The sequence below is a fragment of the Typha angustifolia genome, chromosome 6, assembly GCF_048772165.1.
Source record: "Typha angustifolia cultivar Huaian chromosome 6, ASM4877216v1, whole genome shotgun sequence".
NCBI lineage: Eukaryota > Viridiplantae > Streptophyta > Magnoliopsida > Poales > Typhaceae > Typha > Typha angustifolia.
Window position 1 is genome coordinate 9,399,936 of NC_133244.1, and position 26,104 is coordinate 9,426,039.

The 26,104-nt window shown below is 34.9% G+C and overlaps 1 protein-coding gene across 5 annotated transcripts in view; it reads right to left on the minus strand.

Annotated features, from left to right (window-relative positions):
• The window catches only part of LOC140760918 (midasin), a 46,014-nt gene that overhangs the window by 5,007 nt on the left and 14,903 nt on the right, over window positions 1-26,104 (minus strand). For 2 of the 5 annotated variants that reach the window (XM_073098008.1, XM_073098004.1), the window contains exons 24-69: window positions 24,675-24,825; window positions 21,999-22,072; window positions 21,086-21,233; window positions 19,135-19,239; window positions 18,938-19,038; window positions 18,763-18,852; window positions 18,597-18,662; window positions 18,333-18,497; window positions 18,040-18,247; window positions 17,001-17,893; window positions 15,374-16,864; window positions 15,116-15,302; window positions 14,973-15,038; window positions 13,514-13,596; window positions 13,180-13,434; window positions 12,015-12,150; window positions 11,835-11,920; window positions 11,680-11,756; window positions 11,307-11,448; window positions 11,106-11,195; window positions 10,579-10,702; window positions 10,283-10,437; window positions 9,010-9,123; window positions 8,120-8,278; window positions 7,787-7,966; window positions 6,659-6,829; window positions 6,419-6,520; window positions 6,110-6,334; window positions 5,895-6,017; window positions 5,559-5,640; window positions 5,343-5,473; window positions 5,102-5,266; window positions 4,923-4,998; window positions 4,429-4,541; window positions 4,254-4,333; window positions 4,063-4,176; window positions 3,379-3,447; window positions 3,133-3,292; window positions 2,831-2,988; window positions 2,615-2,712; window positions 2,289-2,518; window positions 1,785-2,042; window positions 1,571-1,697; window positions 1,428-1,495; window positions 1,181-1,339; window positions 885-1,106 (exon numbers count right to left, since the gene is read on the minus strand). In XM_073098008.1, the coding sequence (XP_072954109.1) occupies window positions 885-1,106; window positions 1,181-1,339; window positions 1,428-1,495; window positions 1,571-1,697; window positions 1,785-2,042; window positions 2,289-2,518; window positions 2,615-2,712; window positions 2,831-2,988; window positions 3,133-3,292; window positions 3,379-3,447; window positions 4,063-4,176; window positions 4,254-4,333; window positions 4,429-4,541; window positions 4,923-4,998; window positions 5,102-5,266; window positions 5,343-5,473; window positions 5,559-5,640; window positions 5,895-6,017; window positions 6,110-6,334; window positions 6,419-6,520; window positions 6,659-6,829; window positions 7,787-7,966; window positions 8,120-8,278; window positions 9,010-9,123; window positions 10,283-10,437; window positions 10,579-10,702; window positions 11,106-11,195; window positions 11,307-11,448; window positions 11,680-11,756; window positions 11,835-11,920; window positions 12,015-12,150; window positions 13,180-13,434; window positions 13,514-13,596; window positions 14,973-15,038; window positions 15,116-15,302; window positions 15,374-16,864; window positions 17,001-17,893; window positions 18,040-18,247; window positions 18,333-18,497; window positions 18,597-18,662; window positions 18,763-18,852; window positions 18,938-19,038; window positions 19,135-19,239; window positions 21,086-21,233; window positions 21,999-22,072; window positions 24,675-24,825 (8,277 nt within the window). Of the gene's footprint in view, window positions 1-884; window positions 1,107-1,180; window positions 1,340-1,427; window positions 1,496-1,570; window positions 1,698-1,784; window positions 2,043-2,288; window positions 2,519-2,614; window positions 2,713-2,830; window positions 2,989-3,132; window positions 3,293-3,378; window positions 3,451-4,062; window positions 4,177-4,253; window positions 4,334-4,428; window positions 4,542-4,922; window positions 4,999-5,101; window positions 5,267-5,342; window positions 5,474-5,558; window positions 5,641-5,894; window positions 6,018-6,109; window positions 6,335-6,418; window positions 6,521-6,658; window positions 6,830-7,786; window positions 7,967-8,119; window positions 8,279-9,009; window positions 9,124-10,282; window positions 10,438-10,578; window positions 10,703-11,105; window positions 11,196-11,306; window positions 11,449-11,679; window positions 11,757-11,834; window positions 11,921-12,014; window positions 12,151-13,179; window positions 13,435-13,513; window positions 13,597-14,972; window positions 15,039-15,115; window positions 15,303-15,373; window positions 16,865-17,000; window positions 17,894-18,039; window positions 18,248-18,332; window positions 18,498-18,596; window positions 18,663-18,762; window positions 18,853-18,937; window positions 19,039-19,134; window positions 19,240-21,085; window positions 21,234-21,998; window positions 22,073-24,674; window positions 24,826-26,104 lie in introns of all 5 variants that reach the window. The other 3 variants (XM_073098005.1, XM_073098003.1, XM_073098007.1) reach the window with 2 other exon arrangements.

The window sequence follows — 26,104 nt, forward strand, 5'->3', positions numbered from 1 at the left end:
TACTGTAAGCTTAAGTTTCAACTGAAACAGTCTCAGTCAAAATGGAGAAAATCCGAGATACATGTCAGCTGGCAAAGGTAATCCATTGTTGTCTTTAAAGTGTTAGCTTAATGCACATGGGTATAACACAATCAACTTCAAGGAAAAGCTTTCCTAATAGGGGTGAAAACGGGTCGGATTAACTCCGATCCAACCCGCTATCCGACCTGATTCGGATCGGATTCGGATAGAAAATTTCTATCCGATTCGGATACGGATAGAGTTTTTAAAAAAAATTCAGATACGGATTCGGATATGGGTCGGATATATTTTTCGGATTCGGATACGGATATCGGATATCCGTTTACCCGGATATTTTTTTGAATGATTTATAGTTTTTAGTTTGCTTATTTAAATAGTAAAATTAATATTGTTACTAATAATACGTTATATATTATTTATAGAGATTAATTTCTCTAAATTTATATATTTGACATACAAAAAATTTATTTGTTATAAAACTCTTAATATTGTTGTGTTAATTATATATAAATAAAATATTATAATTCTTTTAAATTCAATCAATATCCGTTTAAGATCTGATTCTCTATCCGAGAATTATCCGTATCCGTTTAGTTAGAATATGATTTTAAATTTTGCTATCCGTCTAATATCCGTATCCGGACTAAAAATATGGATTCGGATATAGGTTGAGTATTATCCAATCCGTTTTCATCCCTATTTCCCAACCATACATGTTAGCCCAAACAACTTGCTCGAAAGAAACTAGATAAAAACTCCATAAGTTGCTTTAACTCAGTAAACTAAATCAATACATTCCAACATTCAATTTCAGAGAGCCTAAGAGATATGGAACGCTGTAAACCAAATTCTACAACACAAACCTTGTTAATTAGCACCTCAAAACGAGTAAGAAGTATTCCTGTGACAGACTTCATTGGAGCATCATGGAAGGCCAACCTCTGGATATCCTCTCCAAAATAATTAATTGTTTTCCAGTTTACCTCTACAAGTTGCTGCATCTCCTTGGTTACCACAAGTGGCAGGTGCTCAAGAGAAGCACCAAGAGATCTATCACAGCCAATTAAATACATATCTAACGAGTCCTGAAAAGAGGAGTAACAATCAGTAACTGCATTTATGCTACAACTAAACAAATCTATGCGTGGATAATATCTACCTTAGATTCGGTAAATCTTGGGATAAACTTATCGATGAGAGAAGATATTTTAGCAGCTTCAGCCTTGACTACTTGGCAAGTGCTCAGATGAGTATTTTTTATACTTCCAAGCAACAAGCTCGTGTCTCTCAACATAGCAAGCAGGTCGTCAAACAGTTGCTATAGAATAAGGACATAAGGTAATTATATATCCATAATACGGGTAAGGTAATTTCAGTTTGCTGAGAAATCTACGGGGAGACATTACCTTCTGTTGCCACATGCATTTAAGAAGTGCATCTTGGTTTGGGGATAGAGAAGAATTGTTACCCCGTCCTATAAAAAAATTTCTTAATAAAATTCACTCAGCAAAATCTCAAGAATAATTAAGAGATCCGTAAGCAAGGCTACCTGTGAAGTATATCAAGTGGTACTGTTTCCGCAAGTTCTTCAGATGTGCTGATAAGCTATACGCAATCTCTCTTTGTTCACAAAGAATAGAAATTAGATGATCTACAAAAGAGATAGCCCTGTTGACCTGTAGATAGTACAAGCATCATTGCATGTTTAAAGCATGTAACTCCAATCAGAAAGATAACTTTTCAAATAAAAATTGAAGATTGACCTGCTCCAGATCAAGATCTTTGTTAAAATTCAAAGAGAGCTGCTGAAGTTGCCGCATTGTAGCCAAGCTTTTAAAGTAAAACCAGTTTGCAGACAGCCATTCCTCCCTACATTTGCTATCTTCAGGCTCATTCGACTGGGTGGGAAGAATAATTTCGGTATTTTGGGAGGATTTGTCGCAGCACTGTTGTAGGAGCAAATGTAGCACATTATATGATGGCCGCAAAAACGAACTGCTTGGTTTGTCTGAATATTCCAGCTGCAGATGCCATGCAAAGGAAAAAATAACAATGAGAACAAACAGACTTCAAATATAGAAGTTCATATTGTTAAAATTTATAATATTGCTGCAAATTTAGGATAGCAACCTCGCAATTTAGTGAGGTAAGTAGGTAACCCATAATTAAATGGATCGCTAAAATTTAAAAAAAAACTTATGAAGCCTCAAATCTAAATGATAAATTTTCTTTTTAGGGCTGCACTACAGCAGAAGGAAAGTGTTTACCTCATTGTTTACAGATCTATGCTTTGATAATCCACAACCTTCAAGAGTCTTAAACAAATTGGCTAGAGCTCTCCTTTTAGGGTTCTTTGTTCCATGCTTCCAGATATGAGCTAATTCAGCTGCATTTCGGCAAATTTTCTCAAGTGAAGTCCAATAGTCCTCCCATTCAGTGCGAAAGTCAGTTTGTACAGATTCAGGGTACAGGCTCTGTCTGATGACATCAAGAAATCCTGCAAGATCAACAGATACCAACTAAATTGTAATTGAACAACCAGAAATTAAAATTGTCAAATTATTCTAAAAGCATGTGAGAGAATATCAGAGACCTTGACCTTCGAAGAATCCAGCACCAGAAATATCTCCATAGGATATACTTCTTAATGTTGAATCAGCCTTACTTCTCCACTCTTCATACCATAAGAACCTGGTTATCCAAGTTGCACGAGCAATAAAAATGATAAATACCTCCAAAAAAAAAGGAGAAAAAAGAAAACAGTTGGATTCCTTATCATGTCCATAAAAGAAAGAAGCTAGAAAAGAACCTATCATCATATCTTAAGTTCACAAGAGGGAGAGAAAACTGCGTCTCTTCTGCTCTCATTTCATCAGACATCTTCTGATCAAGCCAAGATAGAATTTTGTTCCCAGTGAGTGCTACTTCTTGACTGACCAAAACCATCACAGGTTGTTGCAAAACGTCCTAATAAAAAGGAAAAAACAAAACTTTGCATATAAAATAGATTTTCCTTTTCAAAACTAAAATATCATTGTGAGACTCAAAAGGACAAAGATCAACATGTTTCTCTGCTAAAGAAAACATGAATAAAGAACAAGCAATTAATACATTGAATTTTTGGACAAGTTTCAACATCTTCTGCCGGGCCCTTCTGAACTTCTCTATTGATGTAGAACGATGTGGAAGTTGCTCCCAGCTGAAAAGTTTGAGATGCTCTCTCAAATCTTTCTCGATTAAACTTCTACCAGCTATAATGTGCTTCAAAACGCTGAAGCAAAGAAGAAAGTCTGTAACATGATCTAAAAGAGTGACAATAGAAAAATTAACAAATTTAAAAACACGCTGATAACTTACAAGGGTAGGAATTGTATGTAGTATCCAAATGCATTGTAGAGAATGTTAAGAGTTTCTTTCATCCTGGAACTGCTAAAAATTACAAACAGAAAAAAAGTTGAGATAACTCCATGATTGCACCAAGTAACGAAAGTTCACCATATAGAACTAAATGTGGGATCGTCATGTCCAACTATCGATAAACATGAGTATGTCTTCTGCAGTCAAGTCAACTGAAAAGTGACGATTGAAAACACACACACACAAAAATAGTTGAAATAACTTCCACCAGAAATATAAGAGTACACCACAATTAACTTAAATTGCTGAAATTTCTTAAGCAAGAGCTGCCACATTTTTGTTAAACTTACAAGACTAACCTAAAATGACAATGTCTGTGCAAATTTAGATCACTAATTAGTAGACATTTTTAAAAAGCTAATTCTGGTCCACGACTCTCTGAAAATTTTGCAGTAGTCATCAGATATTTTAGTACAACCGTAAATCAACAAGTACAGAACTACAGATCATCATATTTCTTGGTAAGAAAGGTCCTCACCAATTTCTTACTTAAATGAAACCAACAATATTTTAGTACAAAAATTGAGGTTTTCTAATATTCACGACATATTTGAATTACAAACTGTCATACTCAGACCTAAAATCTGCTTTCTTTTATCATAATTATGATAATAAGTATCTCACCTCGAGTAAGCTGACAAGTTAGTTCCAGAACAAAGCTCCCCATATAATGCTATGACAAGATGAAGGCGTCTCTTAAATTCGCCAACACTAGATGTCTGAATAAATTCCTCGATACTGCATTTGAACATTAATTAAATGAAACATATGTCATAAACTACTGAGTGCAAATAATAACTAGTACAGTTACATGCCTCTTAATTGTGAACAGGCTTTCCTCCTTTGGATCACCAGAACAAATACGATGAAGAACCGCTCTCAATGGAAACCATAACTGCAGGAAACCAAGCAGATAATTACAGGAATAGTTGACAATTTGCCATCCCATGTATAGCAATTGAATTAACAGTAAAGACACCTTGAACTTACTTTTCCAGCATTTATATCACATTTCTCTTGAACACAATCAAGAAGTGAAGGCCAACAATCTAACTCGAGCTTTTGCCATGAAGATACAAGCATATAAATTGGTTGGAGCTGGTCTGTAGGAGAAAATGTTCTTAAATTAATAAACCAACATTACCATAAGGATATGGTATTTTAGACAAAGAATATTAAGTCTGTTTCAAAGCATAAGCAAAATGATATAAGAAAAAATAACTAAAAAGAAGAAAATACTTTGAGCCCTTTATAGAGTTTTTATATCCTATGAGTAGGACATCCTACATTGTAAGTTTGTATCTGACTATATAGCTTAAATAATAACCATCACCTTCCCATATATTGCACTTTTACCCCCTAGTAATACCTATCATTTTTTCATGTATAATATTTTTACCCTTGCCATGTAAGACATCCTATTCAGTAACATTTACAAGAGCACTACAAATGACTTGTAGCTCAAAAGAATGTTTTCAATTTACCAGCGAAGGAGTATCTGGAATCATTTTCCTGCAATGACTGTGCTCTCCCAATAAGAAGTTGCAATCCAAGTAAGGCCTTCAGAAAAAGTCACATTAACAGATAACATAATGACGATTTAACAATCCACAATTACAGATAATGGCAGGATAAGAACTTGTACTGCTAACCAATTTCATACCTTTGAGAGAGGACTATTCAGTGGAAATGCCAAAAGAGACTCAGTAATCTCCAATATATTCTGGAGAATTGGATGATCGGACCATTCATCTAGAAAGTTCTTAACTCGATCTCTGAGCACGGTCAGCGGCTTCACCATTTTAAACATTACTGAAGCATTTGGTTCCTGTAAAAAATGAAAAAATCGAGTATCAAATAAAACATCTTTACATAAACAAAATAGAACTGACCTATTAGATCACCTTGTATATGTTGTAAGAATTAGTCAGCTTGCAAGAAATGCCTGAAGTCTGTTCATAATCCAAACATAATCGGAGTAGGTGTTCCGGCATTAGGTGGTCATCTAACATGGAGGATGTATATGACTGCAGGTCTGGAAAGAAAAATGTCCATAATAAGCTCATCCCTGTGAAGAATACTAGATCATGAAAGAATTGAACAATACTCCAAAAGACTACCTTTTATTAGAGTAGCCCCCAGTCCATAGGACTCCATGAAAGATTGCAACCTGTGCTCATCAGCTATGTGGCAAACACCGGGCTATATACATTCACGATTAGATCATTCAAGAAATACACCATAGAATACAACATTCTAATAATGAAAAATTTTGGTCATGTAACTCAAACGGAAAAGATGGCGGATTTTTCAGGACCACTGTTAAATGGTACGATAAAAGGAAAGACATGTCACTGCAAATTGTGAAGCAATCCAAATCTGAAAATTACTTGTATCTGATGCTTTTAACAGCTATGGAGGAAATATTGGATCAACAAAATAAATGAACAGCATACCTTCTCAACAAGGTCACTTGACCCAAATAACTGGTTGTGGATGAGCACAACACTGCTCAATATAGACTCAGGAATGAGGTCCCAGTCTTCCTCCACATTTTCATATTCTTTCGTAGCTGTATTCTGGAATCAAATAGTTATTATAAACGTACAGTAAAATAAACCTAGAAGTTTCATAAATAACAAAACAAATGCAGGAAGATAAAATGCATCACCATTTTCATGAATTCTTGTCCTAATTTTTCTTCGGTCTCAGAAGTCATGTTTCCATCAAGGTCTAGCGCCAAAAGAGCTGACATATCTCCTTCCAAGATGTCTTCTATCCTGATCAAGCGTGGTCTAAACTTGTAATACTGACCCTCATCGTACTCCTTGACTTTCCTTCGGGATTTCATATCAACCCATAGGCTTGTAAAATGACCAAATATATTGTGCAAACACTGGTAAGACAGTATTACGTCAAATACTTCTCTATATTGGGATGCACATTTCACAATGATTGAGTTAAAGCATGAGAACACTACCAGGAAAGAATCTTTGTCCATCAGTAGAGAAGAACCAACGCGATGTGCCGTACGCATCAACATAATGTGATAAATTGAAGTTATAAGCTGAGCAGGGAAGTGCTGCAAAAAAATATAATTTAACCAATCATAAACAGCACAAAAGAAAAAGTATGAAACGTATGCATGAATTTGCAAATCTAAGGGCAGCAAAAGGGAGACAGAATTATTCATATGGTAGCAACAGTTTGAAGCACTAACTGCATCAGTAGATCTGGTCTCATCCGACATAGCAATGAGCTTCTTCAACAGATTGATCTGACCAACCTGTGTGCTTTCAAATCCATTTTGATCACTTACTAAAAATGTGGAGTCTATCTCATGTAAATCAATAGATACAGCTGGAAACTGCATGAGAGAATAAATTGCATCCTGCAGCATAAATGTTATTGTCAGTTTTATGACAGTCATGGACTAGTAGTGAAAGAAAACCTGTGAAAATAAACAGAAATTTCAAGCATCATTACAAGGTATGAGACACGCAATAAACAAGAGCTGGCATGTCTTATTATATGGTAAAGATGAATGGTAGCCTAACAGGCCACTAGTAGAATTGTTGGCAATAACGAGCCAATAAGGCAGATCTCCATGTTGGCTTACAAATAAATGCCAGGTGAATATATTAGTATTGTGGGAAGATATTACTGAGCATAAAGTTGATAATGCTTTTACCCAGAAGAAATAAATACAGAAGGTACCTAGGAGGCTACAAAAGTAATAAGCAAAGCACAAACATAATAGAAAATGACTTGAACTCCAGGATTGCAAATCTAAAAGATCCATACGGGAGTCTCTAGTATATAAACCATGGAAAAAATGTACAAAAAATATAAATCTGCACAAGGCCATATTCACTTACAGAAAGTCTAGTAGAAGTTCAAAAAAACAAAAAAGGTTTTAGGAGAACTTGTGAACAATAATAACCAACAATATCTATAGCAATTAAAGGAGAAATTTGTTACTCCGGGCGTGAATGCTTAACATTTACATTCATGGGAACAACAATTACAAACAAGGTAAGATTATCATAGTATAATACAACAAATCAAAGTTGTACTGAGTAACAACTAAGCAGGTAAGGTAGTTCGTCAATATATGATGTCAAGGCAAAAAAAAAAAGAAAGAAAACACATACACTAATAAATAGTTCTGAACACAAACAGCAATTGTGCTTATGATGCTTATGGCAATCACCATCCCTAGAACATTATCATAGATTATTCCTAGTTATGAAGACTAACTAATCGGGCTTGAATCTTAATTAGATATACATGCTTATGACAATCACCATCCCGAGAACAAAGCTCCAAGAGAGTAGATTATACTAACCAAAATTCTTCCAATATTTTCTTCTTCGACCTTATTCAAATAATCTCTCTCAATGGCACTAGAAACAGCAATTGACAAGCCAAATTTCATTTCATACACAGCAACTTGAATTGGTTGAATCAAGTCAGCATACTCAGAATATTCTTCTGACAGTCTTTTAATAAAGTTGGCCGACGAAACCTGCATTTAATGATTAAGTATATATGACTAAGTAAAAGTTGGGAATCCACAGACGGGGAAATGAAAAAAGCAATTATTTGTGTCCACAGGTCCTGTGTTTGTGTATGAAGAGAGCAAGAGAGAGTAAGAGAATTCCCTGTGAACATATTCTACCTGCCAACTGCAAGCCCTATCAACAAATAATGGAAGATTTTCATTGCACTTCAGGTCCATATCCAACATCGAAAGAACTGATACAAGCTCTCTGAATCTGAAGTCAGCACAGACTGATCTTAATCTATTACACTTGGAAGGTTGAGGACGAAAAACAACCTGCAAGTATGAGAGGATATCAAGAAACAGAAAAAATCTAGCAAAGTAATCTCTTCACATATCCTCTCGCAAGGAGAAAAATGGAATAACATAATGCACAATTATGGATCCTATATGTTCAACAACCTTTGATGACATTTTTATGACTTCCAAGTTTTTTTCCCAAATTCTAACCAATACCACCGGAATAGTAGGCCCCCTATCAGAGAAGGGTTCACAAGCCCTCTATCAGAGAAGAATTTGCAAACAATCTTATCCTTTATGATCTGTGAATAATTGGACCAACTCTAATTATAGTGAGGTGATCAGCAAAGTTATTTTTAAAGGTTTCATTCCCTCCAGTTATATTAGTCATGTGATATTCTCTAAGGATGCTTTCCGAAAAGTAGTACTGAAGGGGCAACCATTGGATCCATTGAATCTACTATGACGTGGAGAAAGAATAGTTTCTCAAAACATGTATATTTATACTTCAATGAGATCTGATGGAAGAAGAAAGAACAAAGCCCTAACAGAACATTTCAAGTTTAAATGAGTTAAAGTTTCCTTATTCGAGTTCAAGTTGCATGCATTTAAAATATAAATAGAGGTGCTCTATAAGTACATATAAAGTTATGATCTGGGAGAACATGAAATAGCTGAAAGTCAATGCAATTTGAAAAGTTTTAAATAAAGAAGAATAACATCAAGAGAACATAGAAAATATTTGATATGAAGGGAAACAGCAGAACCTTGGTCCGCAACTGCCTCTCTTCTTCTTCCAGATTAAGTAACAAAGATAATATTTTATTCTCATTGTATGCTCCAGAGCTGCTTCCTGCCAACTGTTCACACTCTCGGCGCACCTAATGGCATGAACAGAGATGAGTATTCAATCCCAAGAGAAAGGGGAATAACAAAAGCAGAGAAAGAAAAAGGGGAATAACAAAAGCAGAGAAAGAAAAAGAGATCAACCATAGTTTTAGTCAAGTAGATCACTACGAACCAATGATGTTAGTGACAACACTTTATGTTTCCTAACATATACTTCTTAAAATGCTACTGGATATATATGATATATATATAATATGTATGTATGAAACAGGGCATGAGCTCCAAAATGTTGTCCTCTAATACCGTAAAAAGTAGCATCATTTCAAGTCCAAAATTATCATAAAGGAAATTTCTTGGCTCACCCCTAAATTTTTAAAGAATGATCCCTATTAAATTTGCTTTACCTTCATTATACATGCTACCATCAATCAACATTATACTTCCCTCGCTATCAAAGAAGTATCCTAGGTTTAATTGAGACAAATCAACAGTTTTTGTCTCTTAAAGATTGGATATATACTCTCGGTCCATCAGCTATCAGCTTGAAATTTTATAGTATGTCAGTTAATATGGTATCAAAGCAGAAGGTCTTAAGATCGAATCCTATTAGGCCTGCCTTGTGAATTAAATAAAAAAATCTTACAACCATTTACGACGAGTCCACTTCTCAGGCTTACAAAAATGTCTCAAGCCCAGATATAAACAAGACTGTTAGAATATAGTAGATTCTAAAAAAAACATTGTTCTTTAATGGCTTAAGCTTTTGGAGTCATTGGCCAGTTAATATTGTCGTTATTTAAATAACACAACCTTAGAAGCAAAAGCAAGTACAAAGATGTATCTACAAGGAATTCTACAAGCATCACACGCATAGATATCTGACAAAGACAACATATGGAGTACTGATTATCAAGGACTTCAGGATTCATAGCTTGCTAGAAAATTTGTAAGTGAGTCACAGATATCAAGATATTCCTAAGACCGTTACCGTACATCCACATTGCTGACATAAGTTAGAGGTAGAAAAGATGTGATTGGGCATTCATTTTACATTGGGATAGAATAATTAAGCTCAATCATAAACACCATGATATGGTTGTCAAGTATATAATAACATAAGCCACTTTAAAAGATAGAATTTCTCCATTGTGCAGAAGGAATGGAACATTAGGATTTAGGAAAGATGATTACCTTGATTTCAAGCTCAAGTAAAGAAATTTTATCCAGTATAAGTGAGTGCTTCAAAGAATATTTTGCTGTAGGGTCAGGACTATATGAATTAAACAACAGAAGGAAGCGCAACACTCCAATGTGCAACCATGCACAACCGAGATTATACAAAGATTCTGCAAAATGGGAACAAAGTATTAACTTAGAAGTACTTACACTTTCTGAAGTAAACATATAATATATGACAGAACAAGGGGTAAATTGGTCACAAACTACTTTGTCGTACATATCTACCATAGATCCATAACAATACATACCATTAGATGGGAACTTAAATTGCAACTCCTTAAGAAGGGTTTCTACAAGTGGATCCAACACAGAACGCAGCATGTCATGGCTTGTTGAGTTTATGAGTGACTTTAAAATCTGCAGATCCTCATTCTGCATAGACAAATGAAATTGTTGATCCAGGAAACCAGAAGTAACGACAAGAACAAGAAAAAAAAGTCTTGAAACAGAAAAGAAAATATCTGAACTTAATCAGAAAAGAAAAATCCTGATGGACAGTGACAACAGTCAAAAGTGATATAGTAAAAGAAGTAAGAGAAAGGTTAAAAAAAACAAAAGAAAAGATAAATAATAAATAATATAGAAACATAAGAAAAAACACAATACTTGTTCAGCAGCTCATATGAAATAAGATTTTGTACTATTGTAAGACAAACAGCATTCAAACACGCATGCACAAAGTTGACACAGATTAACTAAAGTAAAATACTTTATGCATGGAACTATTTATTGAATTAGAATTACTGAGAGACCATTTTTCTATAAATGCACCTACCTTCAGGCCATTCTCCGATATTCGGAAGAGGACAGATTTCATTTCCATGAACAAGTCCCCCTGAAAATATTTCTTGTGCACAGAGAGTATCTGCAAACAGTAAACCGCAAAGGACATAGACATATAGTCATTTGTACAGAAGTCAGAAATCATCAACTTAAGGGCTTAACACCAAAAGATTAAAAGAAGAATAGGGGAAACCTGTCTGAAGAGAGAACTGGCAGCAGAATGAAGGCACCGAATTAAGTTTCCTTGTAGTGGAGCATCTTCCCAGAGGTTTCTAGATGCAGCTCTAAGCTTCAAGCAGTTCACATCAAAATCCTTTATACAGAAACTATCCTGACTGCAGAGAGAGAGAGAGAGAGAGAGAATGGTGCTTTAAGCTCAACTACCATACCCTTAAACATTAGGGAACCCACATGTCTATCAGATTCTCATTCATCAGTCTTAAGCATTCTTGATTTTACAAAATATAATTAAAGTCATTAATGTGAATTGTTGTAAAGTGATGAATAACATATATATCCAAATTGTTTCATTGGAAGGAAACTATAAGTTTGATATGTCAACTTACAGAATATTGGCAATAACCGGTGTTTTCGTTGGGTAAACCAGATGACAGGATTCATCATAAGAAATCTTCAAGAAACTCTGCATGAAACACAGAACTTTCACAATACAGCAGAATATCATGTCATTAAATCAATATAATAGAGTCAAGTAAAACACCTTGAGTCCTCCAGAGCAATGAGTCCACAATGACGAATGATAGTTATACCACATTTCAACAACACAATTAGCAACTTTTGTATGCACTGCCAAGAGTCAATGACATAGATAAGTCACTGACAACCTCAATAGTCATATAATCATGAGAGGAAATAGCAAGATCTACAGGTATGCATTTACCAGTGTTCACCGTGCTCCAAGCATCAAAAATCCACAAAATCATTTGATGTGGTTTGAACTCAACAGGCGACCTTGACGAAAAATTTAACGAGAAATCTAGAGCATATTGGAGGAGATTTGATCTATTGGACACAACCTATATTAATAGGAGAAACAAGATAAAATAAGTTACAAATTAACCGAAAGCCAGTTTCTATGTATAACTATTAGAAGAAAATAAATTGACAGAAGAGGATTAACACCCCCAGTATTTAGTAGAAAATACCACAAAACAGCTAAAAGTTATTTCACAAAATTAAATCTTTCACCCTGAAATTTCATTGAGATGAAGCACCAAAAAAGAGATGTCTCCGTATGCATCTGGATCATGATGTCAGAAATTATCTGATAACCTACCCGATGTGTTACTTTATTTCATAATGAAATGACTCATGGTTTCTCTGAACAAACAGCAGGTCAAAATGTAATCAGCAATAGTTAGATGAATTTATGTTCCTAACAGTATGGGCAATGACTACAGTATACCAGAGTAAAGTGCCACAGCTATGCTATGCCTACTGCCTTCATGTTTATAGTCATATTCAACACACAAAGACATTGATAATGACATAATGTTTTATTCTACACGCAGACTCACAATTATGGACAGCCAACATGCATAGTAGTAAACGACAATAGTTTCTCAATTCTAAAGCCCCGAACAATCATATCCCATATTGAAACTAGAAAGTAAATTATTATTTTTCTAATACTCATCTTTCATTGCATATTAATTTGAATTGAACTGGAGAGAAGTTTCTAATTTTCATTTGCATTTTTGAAATCAAAAGGTCTTTCCTTCTTCCTTTTTGGGGATTCAATCTCTCTATTGAACTAAAAAGTCCTTGAAGGAGCAAACCACCTTATTTACATCCCATTACGACTCCTTGAATGAACAAAAATACAAATATTTGGTAGATGTATCCGACACGTATCAGATACACGTACGGGAGTAAATGCCGTACCGATGTTTCATAGATTTACCATATATTATTCATAAAAGAGAGAAAGAGAGAGCAAGGATAGCTCAAATAACCGATACAATCAAGTTTAATTCTATATAGTTAAATCAAGTTTGAAAGAGGAAATGTAAAAAACATCAGTCAGCAAAGAAAGAAGTAACTACCTGATATACATCAGAAGAATCTACCAAGTTACAGTTTGCAAACTCTTTAAGTAACATGATATCCAAATTAAAGCTCTTCAAGTTGAGCAAAGGAAGATTTGCTAGCCAACTATGGAATCCGGATCTGCTACATAATATCTCAGGAGAGAATGTGCAACAAGTTGTAATTTCTGACATTAATGGATTTCTTTCTGTTGCAGATCTGACGAGCAACTTTATATTCATCTCCTCAGCTTCAACCTTTCTCAAAAGGCTCTAACAGAAGAAAAAATTCAAAGATATAAAAAAAAAATATTATGAGAACCAAGTAACAATTAATTGAATAACAGCTCACTTGATGCAATTGTTCCAAATGAGCCTCAACGTCGGAATCCTCTGGTCCCGATTTAGTTGCAATAAATGCCGACATGCATACACCTAAGGAATAAAGAGATATACTTCAAACTTAAAACATAAACAGAACCATCAGGATGAATTTACTAATTAAAGAAAGATAACTAAGCCAATGAAAAGCAACATATTATGTAAATCTGCACTATAGATGACATGAATTGTGAAATAAAATTTAAGGAACAAAGAGTATGTTAGATACCAATTGGCCCAAAAGTTTAAATTTTTATATAACATTCAATAATATATATCATGCCTTTAGTACACCCTCTCACATGTAACTCCTATATATTAGAAATAGATAGATGATAAATAATAAGATGGGTGGCCCCTCCACAACACACCAAAATAAATAATAGAAATTAGGAATTAAATGAGGCTTGATGAAGTTTACAGTTTTATACCCATGATTTCCAGAAAAAATAGCCTAATACCATGTTAGATAACTAGTCGGCTCCAAAGCTTACGGTGTTACGTGATGGACCAAGAATGTATATCATTCTTTTTGACACAAGAACAGAGAAAAGGGATAACTAAAGGGCAATAAGCATAATGAATAGCTCAAATTATTGGCCCAATACTGGATGCCGGAGAAGAACAAAAGAGCAGCTGCCTGGTTTAATGTATTTGTGGGAATTAGATTCAGATTACCAAAAGTTAGTAATGGGAAGTTGGGCAATTCATGCATACCAATGTAATATAACTAATCAAGGAGGATTAGTTTGTGGAATCACTGAATCTTGAAAGTAAGGAATCAAAGAGCTTGATTACCTCAAAATCTTGCAAAGATGAACCATACAGAAAGTAATTATGTACAGAGTATAAATGGACAGAAAAATGTTAATTGGTCAGTGCAAACCAAATCCAAAATATATTTTTTTAAATTAGTGGATGTTTTTAATTATAGAAATGCCTATAAGAAACGTATAAAAGATAGTATCACATGAGGGCAAAATTAATCTATTTGCTAGATTTGTTAGAACTTAGAACTACTCCAAGTCAGAAATTGAAGAAAGTAAGTCTTTTGACAAAATTTTCCATATAATGCATGAAACATACTGCTTCAACTATGTAAATCCTGCATTTTAGGACAAAAAACATTCTTCATCCAACCACCTATTCAAGTCAGATGAATCAACAGGCCAGTATCTATCAAAAGCAATGGAAAGGAAGATTAACTCGGTTTCACAATAACTCAAATTTGTTAGTTCATCATCTAGAAATTTAGCAGACCAGTAGCTGAGCAATCATGTAAGTCCAGAAAAGTATTCTAGGGAAATGAAGAGGAATTTTATTACTTCCCTGAAACATGACAAATAGACTACTCATATCCTAGAGATAAAACTTACTGAAGTCTATATGAGAAGCAGCACATAAAGGAAAAGGAAGATGGAATCAAGTACCTTGCATTGCCAGCCGACGAATATCAGTGTTTGTTGATCGGGCAGCTTCTACTAGACATTGATCATCTGCCAAAAAAGTAGAAAGATGGTGACCAAATGAGTTATTTGCCAAACTGTGCAATACCAACACAATAGAGCTATACCACCAAGATTTTGCTTCAAGAACTTCGTCTTTGACCAAACTACGTTGATAAAGGTCAAAAGTTGTTGGACTTTATAGAAGGCATCAGCTGAAGACGGCAAAAGTGGATGGCCCCCATAAACCCATAAAGCCGGTTTTCCAAAGTGCAAACTCAAAGTTGGGAAATTATTAGGCTTGAACTTCTCCAGCTGTGAAAAAAACTTGGTTCAGAATTATAACTTTGATATAGAAGATTTGTCAAGAGAAATTAAAGACGTACCAGCAAACCAGCTTCTCTAAATCTAGGCTGTAACCTTACTATCTCCTTTTTCATAAAATTCCATGACACAGCTGCACCTTCAAAGTCTAATGAGGTTATATTCTTCCAAAACATCTTATGATATTCAAGTAGCTCTGAGTATATCTGCAACAGCTTACGAGACTCCACAATTCCTTCAAGCACCTTCCCCTCAAGATTCCTGAGTAATTCAAGCATTGGTACTATATTTTGCAAGTTTTCCTGATAGGAGTAATTCCTCTCAGCATTCCACTGCTGATAACTAGACCGCAGTAAGCCCACCGAATGGATTGCATTTCTCAGTTGTTTTAGACAAGATTTCAAAGAGTTGTCTGAACTAATAAAATCCACCAACTCCAGTGAAAGCAATGGAAGAGGATGCAGATTAACATCAATCTTGTAGTGGGAGATCACCTTCCTCCAACATTCGAAGATACATCTCCAAATTGGATGACCCCTTTCTTCCACAAGTATTGTGCTGAAGGAGCAAAAGAATTGACAGTAAGGTTGCAGCAGCAAACCATACCACTTAAACCATATTGTATATAATCCAATATCATTTTCAGTAGCCTGTTCAATAGCCCAGTTTGCAGCGATGAAAAGCATCTTGTTGGCTAGTGCTAAATCAAACTTGACGTGATTGTCATCAGATTTAACAGCCTGCTTACCAGAAAGTTCTGGAAATAAATGTTGATGGATCAAAGGTGTGGGCATCATCAAAGGATGAATCTTCTTACTCGTGCTCCATAAGGAAGTTCCAATGGTGATTTTTCTTAATTCATAAGAAGAAAACTTAGCACCCAGAGACTCCAGATACAGAAAATTTCTTTTAACACATGCTTCTTTTGAATACTGAACAAAATTCCTCAATTTGTGGGGCACTGGCCATCCTCCAGGCAATGACAGTGAACATCCTGACAGCATATCTGATGTAAAACACTCGTTATTCAAAAATCTGAGTTTCCCCTCCATAATGGTGCTCATTCCATCAGATTCACCCAATGATGGCAGGTAAGTGTGTTCCCAACTTAGTTGGAGACTCCATTTAGGCTGATTTCCTTTCATAAGAAGCTGCTGGAATAGTTGAACCCAACGTGCAACTTCGAGAAGAGTGATACGTATGCCAAGACGTAGTCCTGCAGCTTTAGCATACATGTGTGCTTCACTCATTGATAAAACCAACTTGTTACCAGGTATGCCAGATAAAGCTAAGAATCTTTTTACATCATTTATTTCACTATCCACGCAAACTTCTCTGCCTCCATCAACTAGCCAACTTTGTTCCATCAGAAATATCTCAACTCCTCTATTTCTCATGGCTCTAGAAACTTCACCATGCTTTGGGTCCACTGTAAGAAACATCCGAAAGTTCGGATGAGCATGAAGTACCATAGGATTCCCATCAACAAGTCCACATTCATTGATTGTGATAGAACCATCTGGCTCAACCAAAGAGTTGATCCTATCAAGAATCTGCAATTGAAGATGGAAATAAGTCAATAATAGTCATCATGCATTATTGTCATAAACAGGATGCAGCACAAGAAAGACTAAAAAATATTAAAAAATAAAATAAAAAAGCTAAAATCTTCCAAACTAGTCAACAAACCGTTGGATTGCAGAGATTGGCATTGTCAAGGACAACCCATTCACCACATTCAATAGCCCTGATCAAGTCCCCGGCGACCCATTCAAAATTAACAGGTTGCTGCATTGATTTGTTACGTTGTAAATCCAAAACAGCTTTGAAAGATTTAATCAGGTCATCTTGCGACCAGGACACAGGCAACTGAAGCAATTCCAGGTCATGCTTCAACTGTTCAATAATTTCAATAAGTAGAGTCAGTGAACTGAAAGTATCATTTTTTGATGACTCCATGTTTGCAAAAGTGGATGTTGAATAATTGTAATTTTTCGCTGCTACAAACTCAAACCACTTGGCAAATAAACTTTTTCTTTCAGCAATCAAGCTCTTCCAGTTCACCTCAAGTCTTAGGCCGAAATATTCATCAACATAACGTTCAACCTGGGATACGACAGCCTTATAATGGCGGATGAAATTATACTGCTCAAAACATCCAAGCAATTCCGAAACATCAGTTCCAGAAGATAGATTTAGCTCATTCAATGCATTGCCAGTAAGCTGAGCAAGCAAACGAATGAGTGAAGTTTTACCCGATGAATATGGGCCAACTAAAATACATAACCATTGCTGTTGTAGGCAATGCAGAACAGCTTCCAAACTATCAAAAAAACCTGGGAGTATATTGAGCTGGGTATTCCATACTTTTGCAGGTTGAAAGTAGTTTCTTTTGACAGATACACTCCCGACAATCAAGTATTCTGGGTTAATATATAGTTTCGGATACTGATTTAGAACAGGTTTAACCCCAAAAACTGCTTCATAAAGCTTTATGACTTCGTGACGGTCAGCTACAGTGCGCATTCGCTGGAGATACACAGTATTTAAGAAGCAGTCAACTTTTGAATTTTCGGGTGAACCTTCAAAGAATTATTCAGTTAAAATTAGCGCATTATACATTATACCGACAAGAAGATAGGACTATTAAATTTTTAAAAATTTGATACACAAATAGCTGAATTTCTCAAAATAGAACATGAAGGAAATAATTAAAACATTTTCACACCTTCAATAATCTGGCATGACCGAAAGACATCACGTAGATTAAATTCCCAGGGGGAACCTTCTTTACCGTATTTCCTATGAATCATGGTGTCCTCGTAAAGCAGGTTATTAAAGGAAATCAGCTTAGAGAGAAGCACCAATGGGACTGATTGAAAGCGTGATTTGCAGATAAAGAGAAAATCATCTGGTGACAACTCATCCACATAAACCTGGAAATTCATTCGCTGAACTTGCTAAGGATAATGTCACTGGAAAAATTACTGCTTAATTGATGTACCATTTTAGCAAACTGACCTTCGTGAAACGATTTAAAAATGACTTAGGAAGACCCTTTCTGCCACCACCTTGAGATGAAGGATTCTGACATGCAAAAACTCTGAAGGAATCTGGGCATTTAAATGTTACACCAAGTTCCGGTATATAGACCTCAGCACGGTGATCCAAAATGGCATTCAGACCCTGTATTTTAAAGTACTTTATAGAAGATTGATATACAACAAGAACTAAAACTTAAAACAATGCAAACTAGAAAAGTGTGACAAAAGTTTAAGAAAGTACTTCCAATACAGATTGAGGAGCAAGATTAAGTTCATCTAACAAAACCCAACTCCCACTTTTCAGAGCCTGCACCAACAAGGTTTATCTACAATAGTTAGCAAGTACTACCAGACAATTATCTTATTTGGCAGTTTAGAAGAAAAACGCAGAACATCATGTAATATACCTGGAGAAGAATACCATCTGACCAAGAGAATTCCATCCCATTTTCACCTTGAACAGGCAAGTCTGAACCCAAAAGATCCATCATATCTGTCTGGCATAGGACAATGAACAAATAAGAAATCAATCACTTTCAAGATACCATATATTTGATGGAGATACTTCTATAGATCTGTAACCTGCTCAGAGAGGTTTATTCGGACCACACTATGTCCAGAAAATCCTGCCAATGCCACAATCAAGCTCGTCTTCCCAACACCAGGGCTACCTTCCAATAAGACTGAAACAATACAAACAATAAGAAGGTAACTACTCAGCTAAAATTGTTATTTACTACTTAACATTCTTAACCATGTTTTTTATTTTTCTCACAGACCAGGTTTTTTATCTTTAACCTGCATTGCACGTAAGACTCGCATAAGATTCCTTCCGGTAGTCGGTGCAAAGAATTCATAGCCTTCTTGCTTACAATCTCTATTACCTATTAAGCAAAAGCTAGAGCAAGTTAATAAAAGAGAACAAGAAAATATTGTTTTTTCCAATAGAAATGACCTTCTAGCTAGCATATCCAACTAGAGTAGCACATTCTCCTACATTCAGTGTATGTAAAGACAAGCTTGTCACCGTCATAAGCCTACTAACTAAGAAGCACGGATACAGATACAACACAATATGAACACAAGGATACGACAATTGAAAAAAATAGAACATGTTACATTCTGGACACAACAAAATAAATAAATTAAATAAAAGGATTATATATATTATTGGCACGTTTAAAGAAATATTTTTCTAAACATGTAATATAATTACACGGGCATGCATAAATTATTTATGCGCGAAAAGCAAAATGTACACCATACCACAAAATCAAAAATGATAATGATAATATGTGACAATTCAATTCAATATTATGAGAATAAATAACTAACTATCATTACTTAACTACAATGGATGGCATAAGCAAATCTGTGATTTTACAATAATTTTCATTAATATTAATTTTCTTGGATGCACTAATTTGTGATTGTTGCATTATATTACTATAGATAATTTCAATTGTAAACTTTTATAGCATATGAAAAATTTTATGCCTAAAAGTGTCTCAAAAGTGTTCAAAATGTGTTCAAATTTATTCTATAATTTCTTAAATATTGGATACATTGTAAAAATCTAACACCTGTTCAAAAAGTGTTCAAAAAGTGTTCAAAGAGTGTCGGTGTCCAACGAGTGTCGAACACAGACAAAGTATGTTATTTGAAGTATCAGTGTTTTATAGTCTACCAATAAAGAATCAGCGTATTCAGAAGCAATATGTATGCACATTAGGAAAAAAATACACCACATCATATAATTGCCATCTTGAGTAATCATTCCGAAACACCAATTGTGAAATTGCTTTGAGTAAATATAAGATTCCCAACTAATTTCTGCCAACATCCATTAATATCCCCCACAGAAAATGTATAAAAAGAAAATAGCTGCAATTAAACAATTTGTCTCCTTTGAAAGTAATTCATGTTAACCACAATAACTTTTAGTTAGAAAATTATTGAGTAACTGACAAAAGTAACTCAGAATTTATCATTGCTAGAATATCAAATAGAAAAATCACCGTTGTTCTCTAATAGCTTAAATTTTTTAAGTGCGTGAGTTAACATGGTATCACAGCAGAGATGCTAAGTTCAAATCCTATCAAGTGCTGTTATGTAAAAATACAAAACCTCCACTCATTTAATTCAAGTCCACTTCTTAGGACTCTCAAAAATATCTTAAGCCTAAAAGTAAGGAAGAGTGTTGAAATATAAAATATAAAATATAAAATCACTATTTCCTAATAGCTTAACCTCTTAAAGTAGTTAGTGAGTTAGGTCATACCAGAGGTCCTAAATTTGAATTCAATTAGGCTCATCTACCTTTTAAAATATAAAATCTTCACCAATTTAAATCAAGTCCACTTTTTAGGTCTATCAAAATATCTCAATTTAGAAAGTGAAGGGAAGTATAAGAATATAAAATATAAAAACTATTATCTTCTGACAGCTTAAACTCCTAGAGTAATTGGTAAGTTAATGTGGTAACGAAGCGGAGGTCCTATATGTTTGAATTTATTCAGGCTTTGTTGTTTAAAATTATAAGACCTACACACATTTAATTCAAATTCATTTTTCAGACCAAACATCATATGAAGGGTGCTCTTTTCTAGTAACTGTAGTCCTAATGAGTAATGACAGTCTTGCTGACATCAAGAAAAACAAGGCAATAACCAAGCAATCAACAAAGCTATCAACTAAAATGGTTGCAAAGTTTGACATACATGAACACACCTTTATCAATATAGAATGGGCCAATGCCAAAGTAACCTGCCGGATGGGCATCTTTACATAATATTATGTCTGTGTGCTTTACTTTGCCACCCCATCCATAGTTCTCCATTTCAGCCAAGCCTGAGTCAAATAACTCGCCTCCAACTTTCTGCAACATCAAGAAAAGTATATTGATTTTCTAAAACAATAGTATAAGATGAACCGGGTACTAAAAAATGAAAATACTTGACAAATCAGCCATTATGGTTACATGTAAAACATCAAACACAGTCGAGAGTTGTCTGCAACTGAACATACGCAACCAAAATGACTGATTACCAAAGAAGTAATAAAGACAATTTCCTATACTCTCTTCCCGTTTCCCAGATTCTTTTCAAATCTAAACAATGTTTAAAAGATTATAAAGAGACTCCTGCCCATAAAGAAACCATGAAAGTTCCTGTATACCTGCAAAATAAACTGATATCACTACAAATCCTTAATACCTGTTTTTCCTCGAGCCAATTAAAAAGCATCCATTGTTAACTGCAAGTTTTCTGCTAGCTGCCCATAATTGTAGCAAAGGACTAAGGATGAAACAAATGACAAGGCCACCAACAACCCAAGCCAGTAAAATTTTATAGGAATTATCACCAGAAATAAAAATGCTAAAAGTTACTAAATGAAAATAACGAATGCAACCATAGTATATGAGAAAAATAAGATGCTAAGAAGAGTGCATTGACTCTTGAGCCGAATAGAAGAAAACATGGAGTGAACTGAGGAGTCAGGACCACATATTGAGAAAATCATAAAAACATACATCCAGACTCAGAGAGAAAATTAACTACGGTATAGAAAGCAAATGAAAAGCAAAACCACCTCATTCTTCTACGGAAAGCATCCAGTAAACACACACAAAAAAAGTATTCACCTGCATTTCTTCCAGAAGAAAGGACAAACAAGACTCTCTCAATTTATCAGCATCACCTTTAGAAATACCTGTCCCTGTAAATAATTTAGACTGAAAATCAGGAAGCAGAAAGCAAGAATGCATTCACATTGCATTAAAATATTAGGGAAGAAATAACATATCAGATATCAAATAGCTAAATATCAGTAGAATATCTCCAAAGAATCACCATCAAGAAATGATATTTTATGGCTAACATATAAAACAGAAAGAAATAATGAACCATGGACAATAAATTCCATTACTTCTGCCTTCATGGTTTGAGCTTCCTGTGCAGTGTACAGTACCTAACAACAGCAGCTACCATAATGACAAGAACCACAGTCAAACCTTTGGTCCAACAGTCTTGGTTAACTATGTGGCTCTTTTTCCTTCATTTTCTCTATTTAAAGCAAAGATTTGTTTCAAATTGTTTTCTTCACTAGCTAGTTCCTCCATGATCGTTTGGTCTTCCCTTTCCTCTTGAATAACCTTCAAGGTTAATAAAATTGCTCCTTCGAACATGTCAAATATAGGTTTCTGTGCAATATATACAAACCATCTTAATGGATTCTCATGTGAGACATCCTCCACAGATGATAACAGATTGATTCTCGCTCTATATTTTCTAGTCAAACTACATATCCACATTAACATCCTCATCTTTGTGGTGATTAACCCTTATGTATGTTGCTTTTTAGTTCATAATCAGATCTTCTCCTGCAAAATATTTCTTTAAGATTTAGCGGCCAAATACAATCATACAACAGAGTAGAGGCACTTCTCTCCTTCCTCACTTCCCGTTAAACAACAAATCTAAAGTAAAAGAAATATGCTACGTCTTTCTTGTGCATCGAGAATGGTTCACTCCATTTTGATGTGTTAGTTTACTAAAATTGCAGTCCATATACTTTTAGATATCCTACTCGAGAACATTTATACTCTCTGGTTTCTATCCTTACTCCGAACTTGGCATCTGTTCCCATCTTAGATTCATCAAGTAACATCATATGCTCAGAAATAACATATACTATCAAGTATGGAATTATTTTGGATATATATTTTCAGTTATTTAATCTAACTTAACGCAAACAAGTAATTGATGATTCATCTTGGTAGAACCCTATGGTTACAGGAACACAGTCTTCCCGATCAACCTAACATCCATAGTAGGTCAACCTCATCTCTCTTCTTAAAAACTTCTTTCAAGTTCAGAATAAGCAATACATAGCCATGTATTGTTGAAGAGAGGACGAATGTATTGCTCCTAACTTCATCCAACCAGATTTAAACACACAAGCAAACAAACTTGGACAGCATATGCAACACGCCATGCAAGCTCCACAAAATCGACACTACTCGGTGCAACACTTTCTTGACCCTTGATACAGGGATGCATTGGGCTATTCCTCTCGACATAGGTATCACAAGCTAAGTACATGCAGACCATCCAAGTAGAAATGGCATGCATGAAAATCCTTGATCGACAACATTTTTATTATCAGGTATAAACAAGAACCATTCAGAATGTCATTTGAAAATTGGAATGCTCAACAGCAGCTCCCTCAATTGAGGACCTTATGGAAGGATGCAAGATTGGCAGAAACGAGAAACACTCAAAGGAATCACAACTTATAACAATAAAGTAACTAATAAGAACCTAACAGTAGTGAAGACCTATTGGAAGGATGCAAGACTGGCAACCAGAGAAATACATAAAGGAATAACAATCTATAACAAAATAGCGCCTATTGGCTAATATGACCTAGCATTAGGGAAGATTTAAATTTAATGGAATGACGCAAGATTGGTAGATTCGAGAAATTCTCAATGGAATCGTGATTTATAACAAGATAGTAGCTTATATGGCCTAGCAGACACCTTCCTCCTTTCAAATCAATTTCTCCGAAGAGATCAGCTAGACAAAACCTCATAATTGAGAAAATCTGACAATTTTATTTTAGACCTTTAGAATGGTGGGAGCTTCCAAACAGCTGTTGGTCAAGATCTTGCTAAAAAAATTAAAAGAGACCTTGGAAATTCACTGATATAAGACTTAAAATAATTTTCTGTAAAATGCTCAATTGCCGCCTGAGAGAAATTTTGGTTCTCTTCCTTTCTCTCTATTTTTGGAGGGAAAATAAAAAAGTAACCAAGGTCCTTTTTCTCTCCCTTTCTCTTCTCTTATCACCTAATTTTTTTATCCAAACAAGAGAAAATCTCTCTCCCATATTTTATCCTCTTCTCTCCTATTCTCTCCATCCAAACTGAGATAAACCTCCAGTTTTCCAAATAAAATAAATGACTATCTTAAATTATCGGTTAATATTTTTGATACAAAGCATCTATTATCTACATTCGTCCTCACAGAAGAAGTATAAACTAGTAAATCTAGACCAGAATAGAGACATTAAAAACATTACATTTCACATTTATGACAAAATAAAAAAAGAAAACAGCACCACATATAACATAAGGAAACACCTAATTGGTGAGTAATAGGTAGACATATGTATTGAACTTTATGTTAATATCTCAAATTTCCATCCCTCCAACTACATGGATACACATCAGATGTTCTATGATCTTGCGCTAACGGATCATTTGTCTTATACTGACACAAACAAAAAGAGAGTAAGGGCAGTAAAAAAAACATACCCAAACTGAGGCCATCAAGTAAAACAAGGAACAGCCCATGAATCAATGCATAACTAACTCCAAGACTTCCCTCAGTCACATTTACAAATGATATCCAGGATTGAAGATCCCGTATTGTTAGTGTTCTGCAGGTCTGCAATTGTTTGAACCACTGTAACAGAAAAAAAAAACTCATTAAAATTTAAAAATACAATGTTGTACCTGAGAATTGTTTCTTACATCTGCCATCCAACCAAAATCAATTACAATTATTGATTCAGAGGGATCTACAGATTGGTGACATACAGCTAATAATATATTGATCGAAAAGACTTGGTGCATTCAAGAAATTTGCTTAAAAAATAAAGTACCACAGGGATCTAACTAAACACAAATGCACCATTGAATTCATAAACAATAATAAGATTAAAATTTAAGGACGAGAAAAATCAGAGCCACCTGGTCACAGAGTGGAGAAAAGGAAAAATAAAGCGAGAAACCACTGGAGCATAGGGTGAAATGGAGGAAGATGAGGCTTCGCCAACCCAAACCACAAAAAGGAAGAAGCACATAGAGAGAAATTTAACGGTACCAAATAGGGACCTTCCTTTGTTCCACGTAGATTATCTAATGGTCAATCCCCTGTTATATACAGACTCATAGATACTTTGTATTTATAACTAAGAAAAAGGGCAGAATCATAATTAGAAGGATTTGAGCTCAAGCAGTAAACTTGAATGCACCAATAAGCATGTATTCACATATATATGTTTTGGATTCCAAGGAATTGTTTTCCTAATCTAAACACATCAATGGTTTGCAAATAGGATCAGAATTATATATGCTCCTATAAGCAATTTGGTGTTCAGGTACTGGCTTATTGCAATTTTGTTGTTCAGTTTAAGGAAAGAGAAGTCGCTGGATAAGCTTAGCCCATGGGAAAACAAACCCGAACACAATTTAACCTAAAAAAATTCAAATCCACTGGCCATTTGTTCCAAAATTAACTCAATGTGGACAATCCCCAGTCCACATCTTAAACCAAACTAATAACCGAGTTGTCATCTACACAGAAATAAAGGCAATATGAAAAAAGAAAGTCTGAAATAAACCCAAACCAAATCAATCAAGCCCAAAAATATCAATTAAATCACAAATGGATGTAGTAGATCCCAATTGGGCCAGACGCATTACAATCAAATACAGCTGAATCCCAAAGGAGCATTTGAGCTATGATGCTTGCATCGAGTCTATGGATCAGAATCATCAGACATGATAAATATCTTGCTAGGTGTCTATTGACTCATCTCTACGTAAGCAACAAAAGAAAAAGAATGAGGGAAGGAAACTTATGGTCCTTTGTATAACAGAAAAGATTAAATTAACAGTGAGAACTGAGAAGGGATAACTCCAATGAATGAGGCTTGGATCTAGTGTCTAAGGGTGGCAAG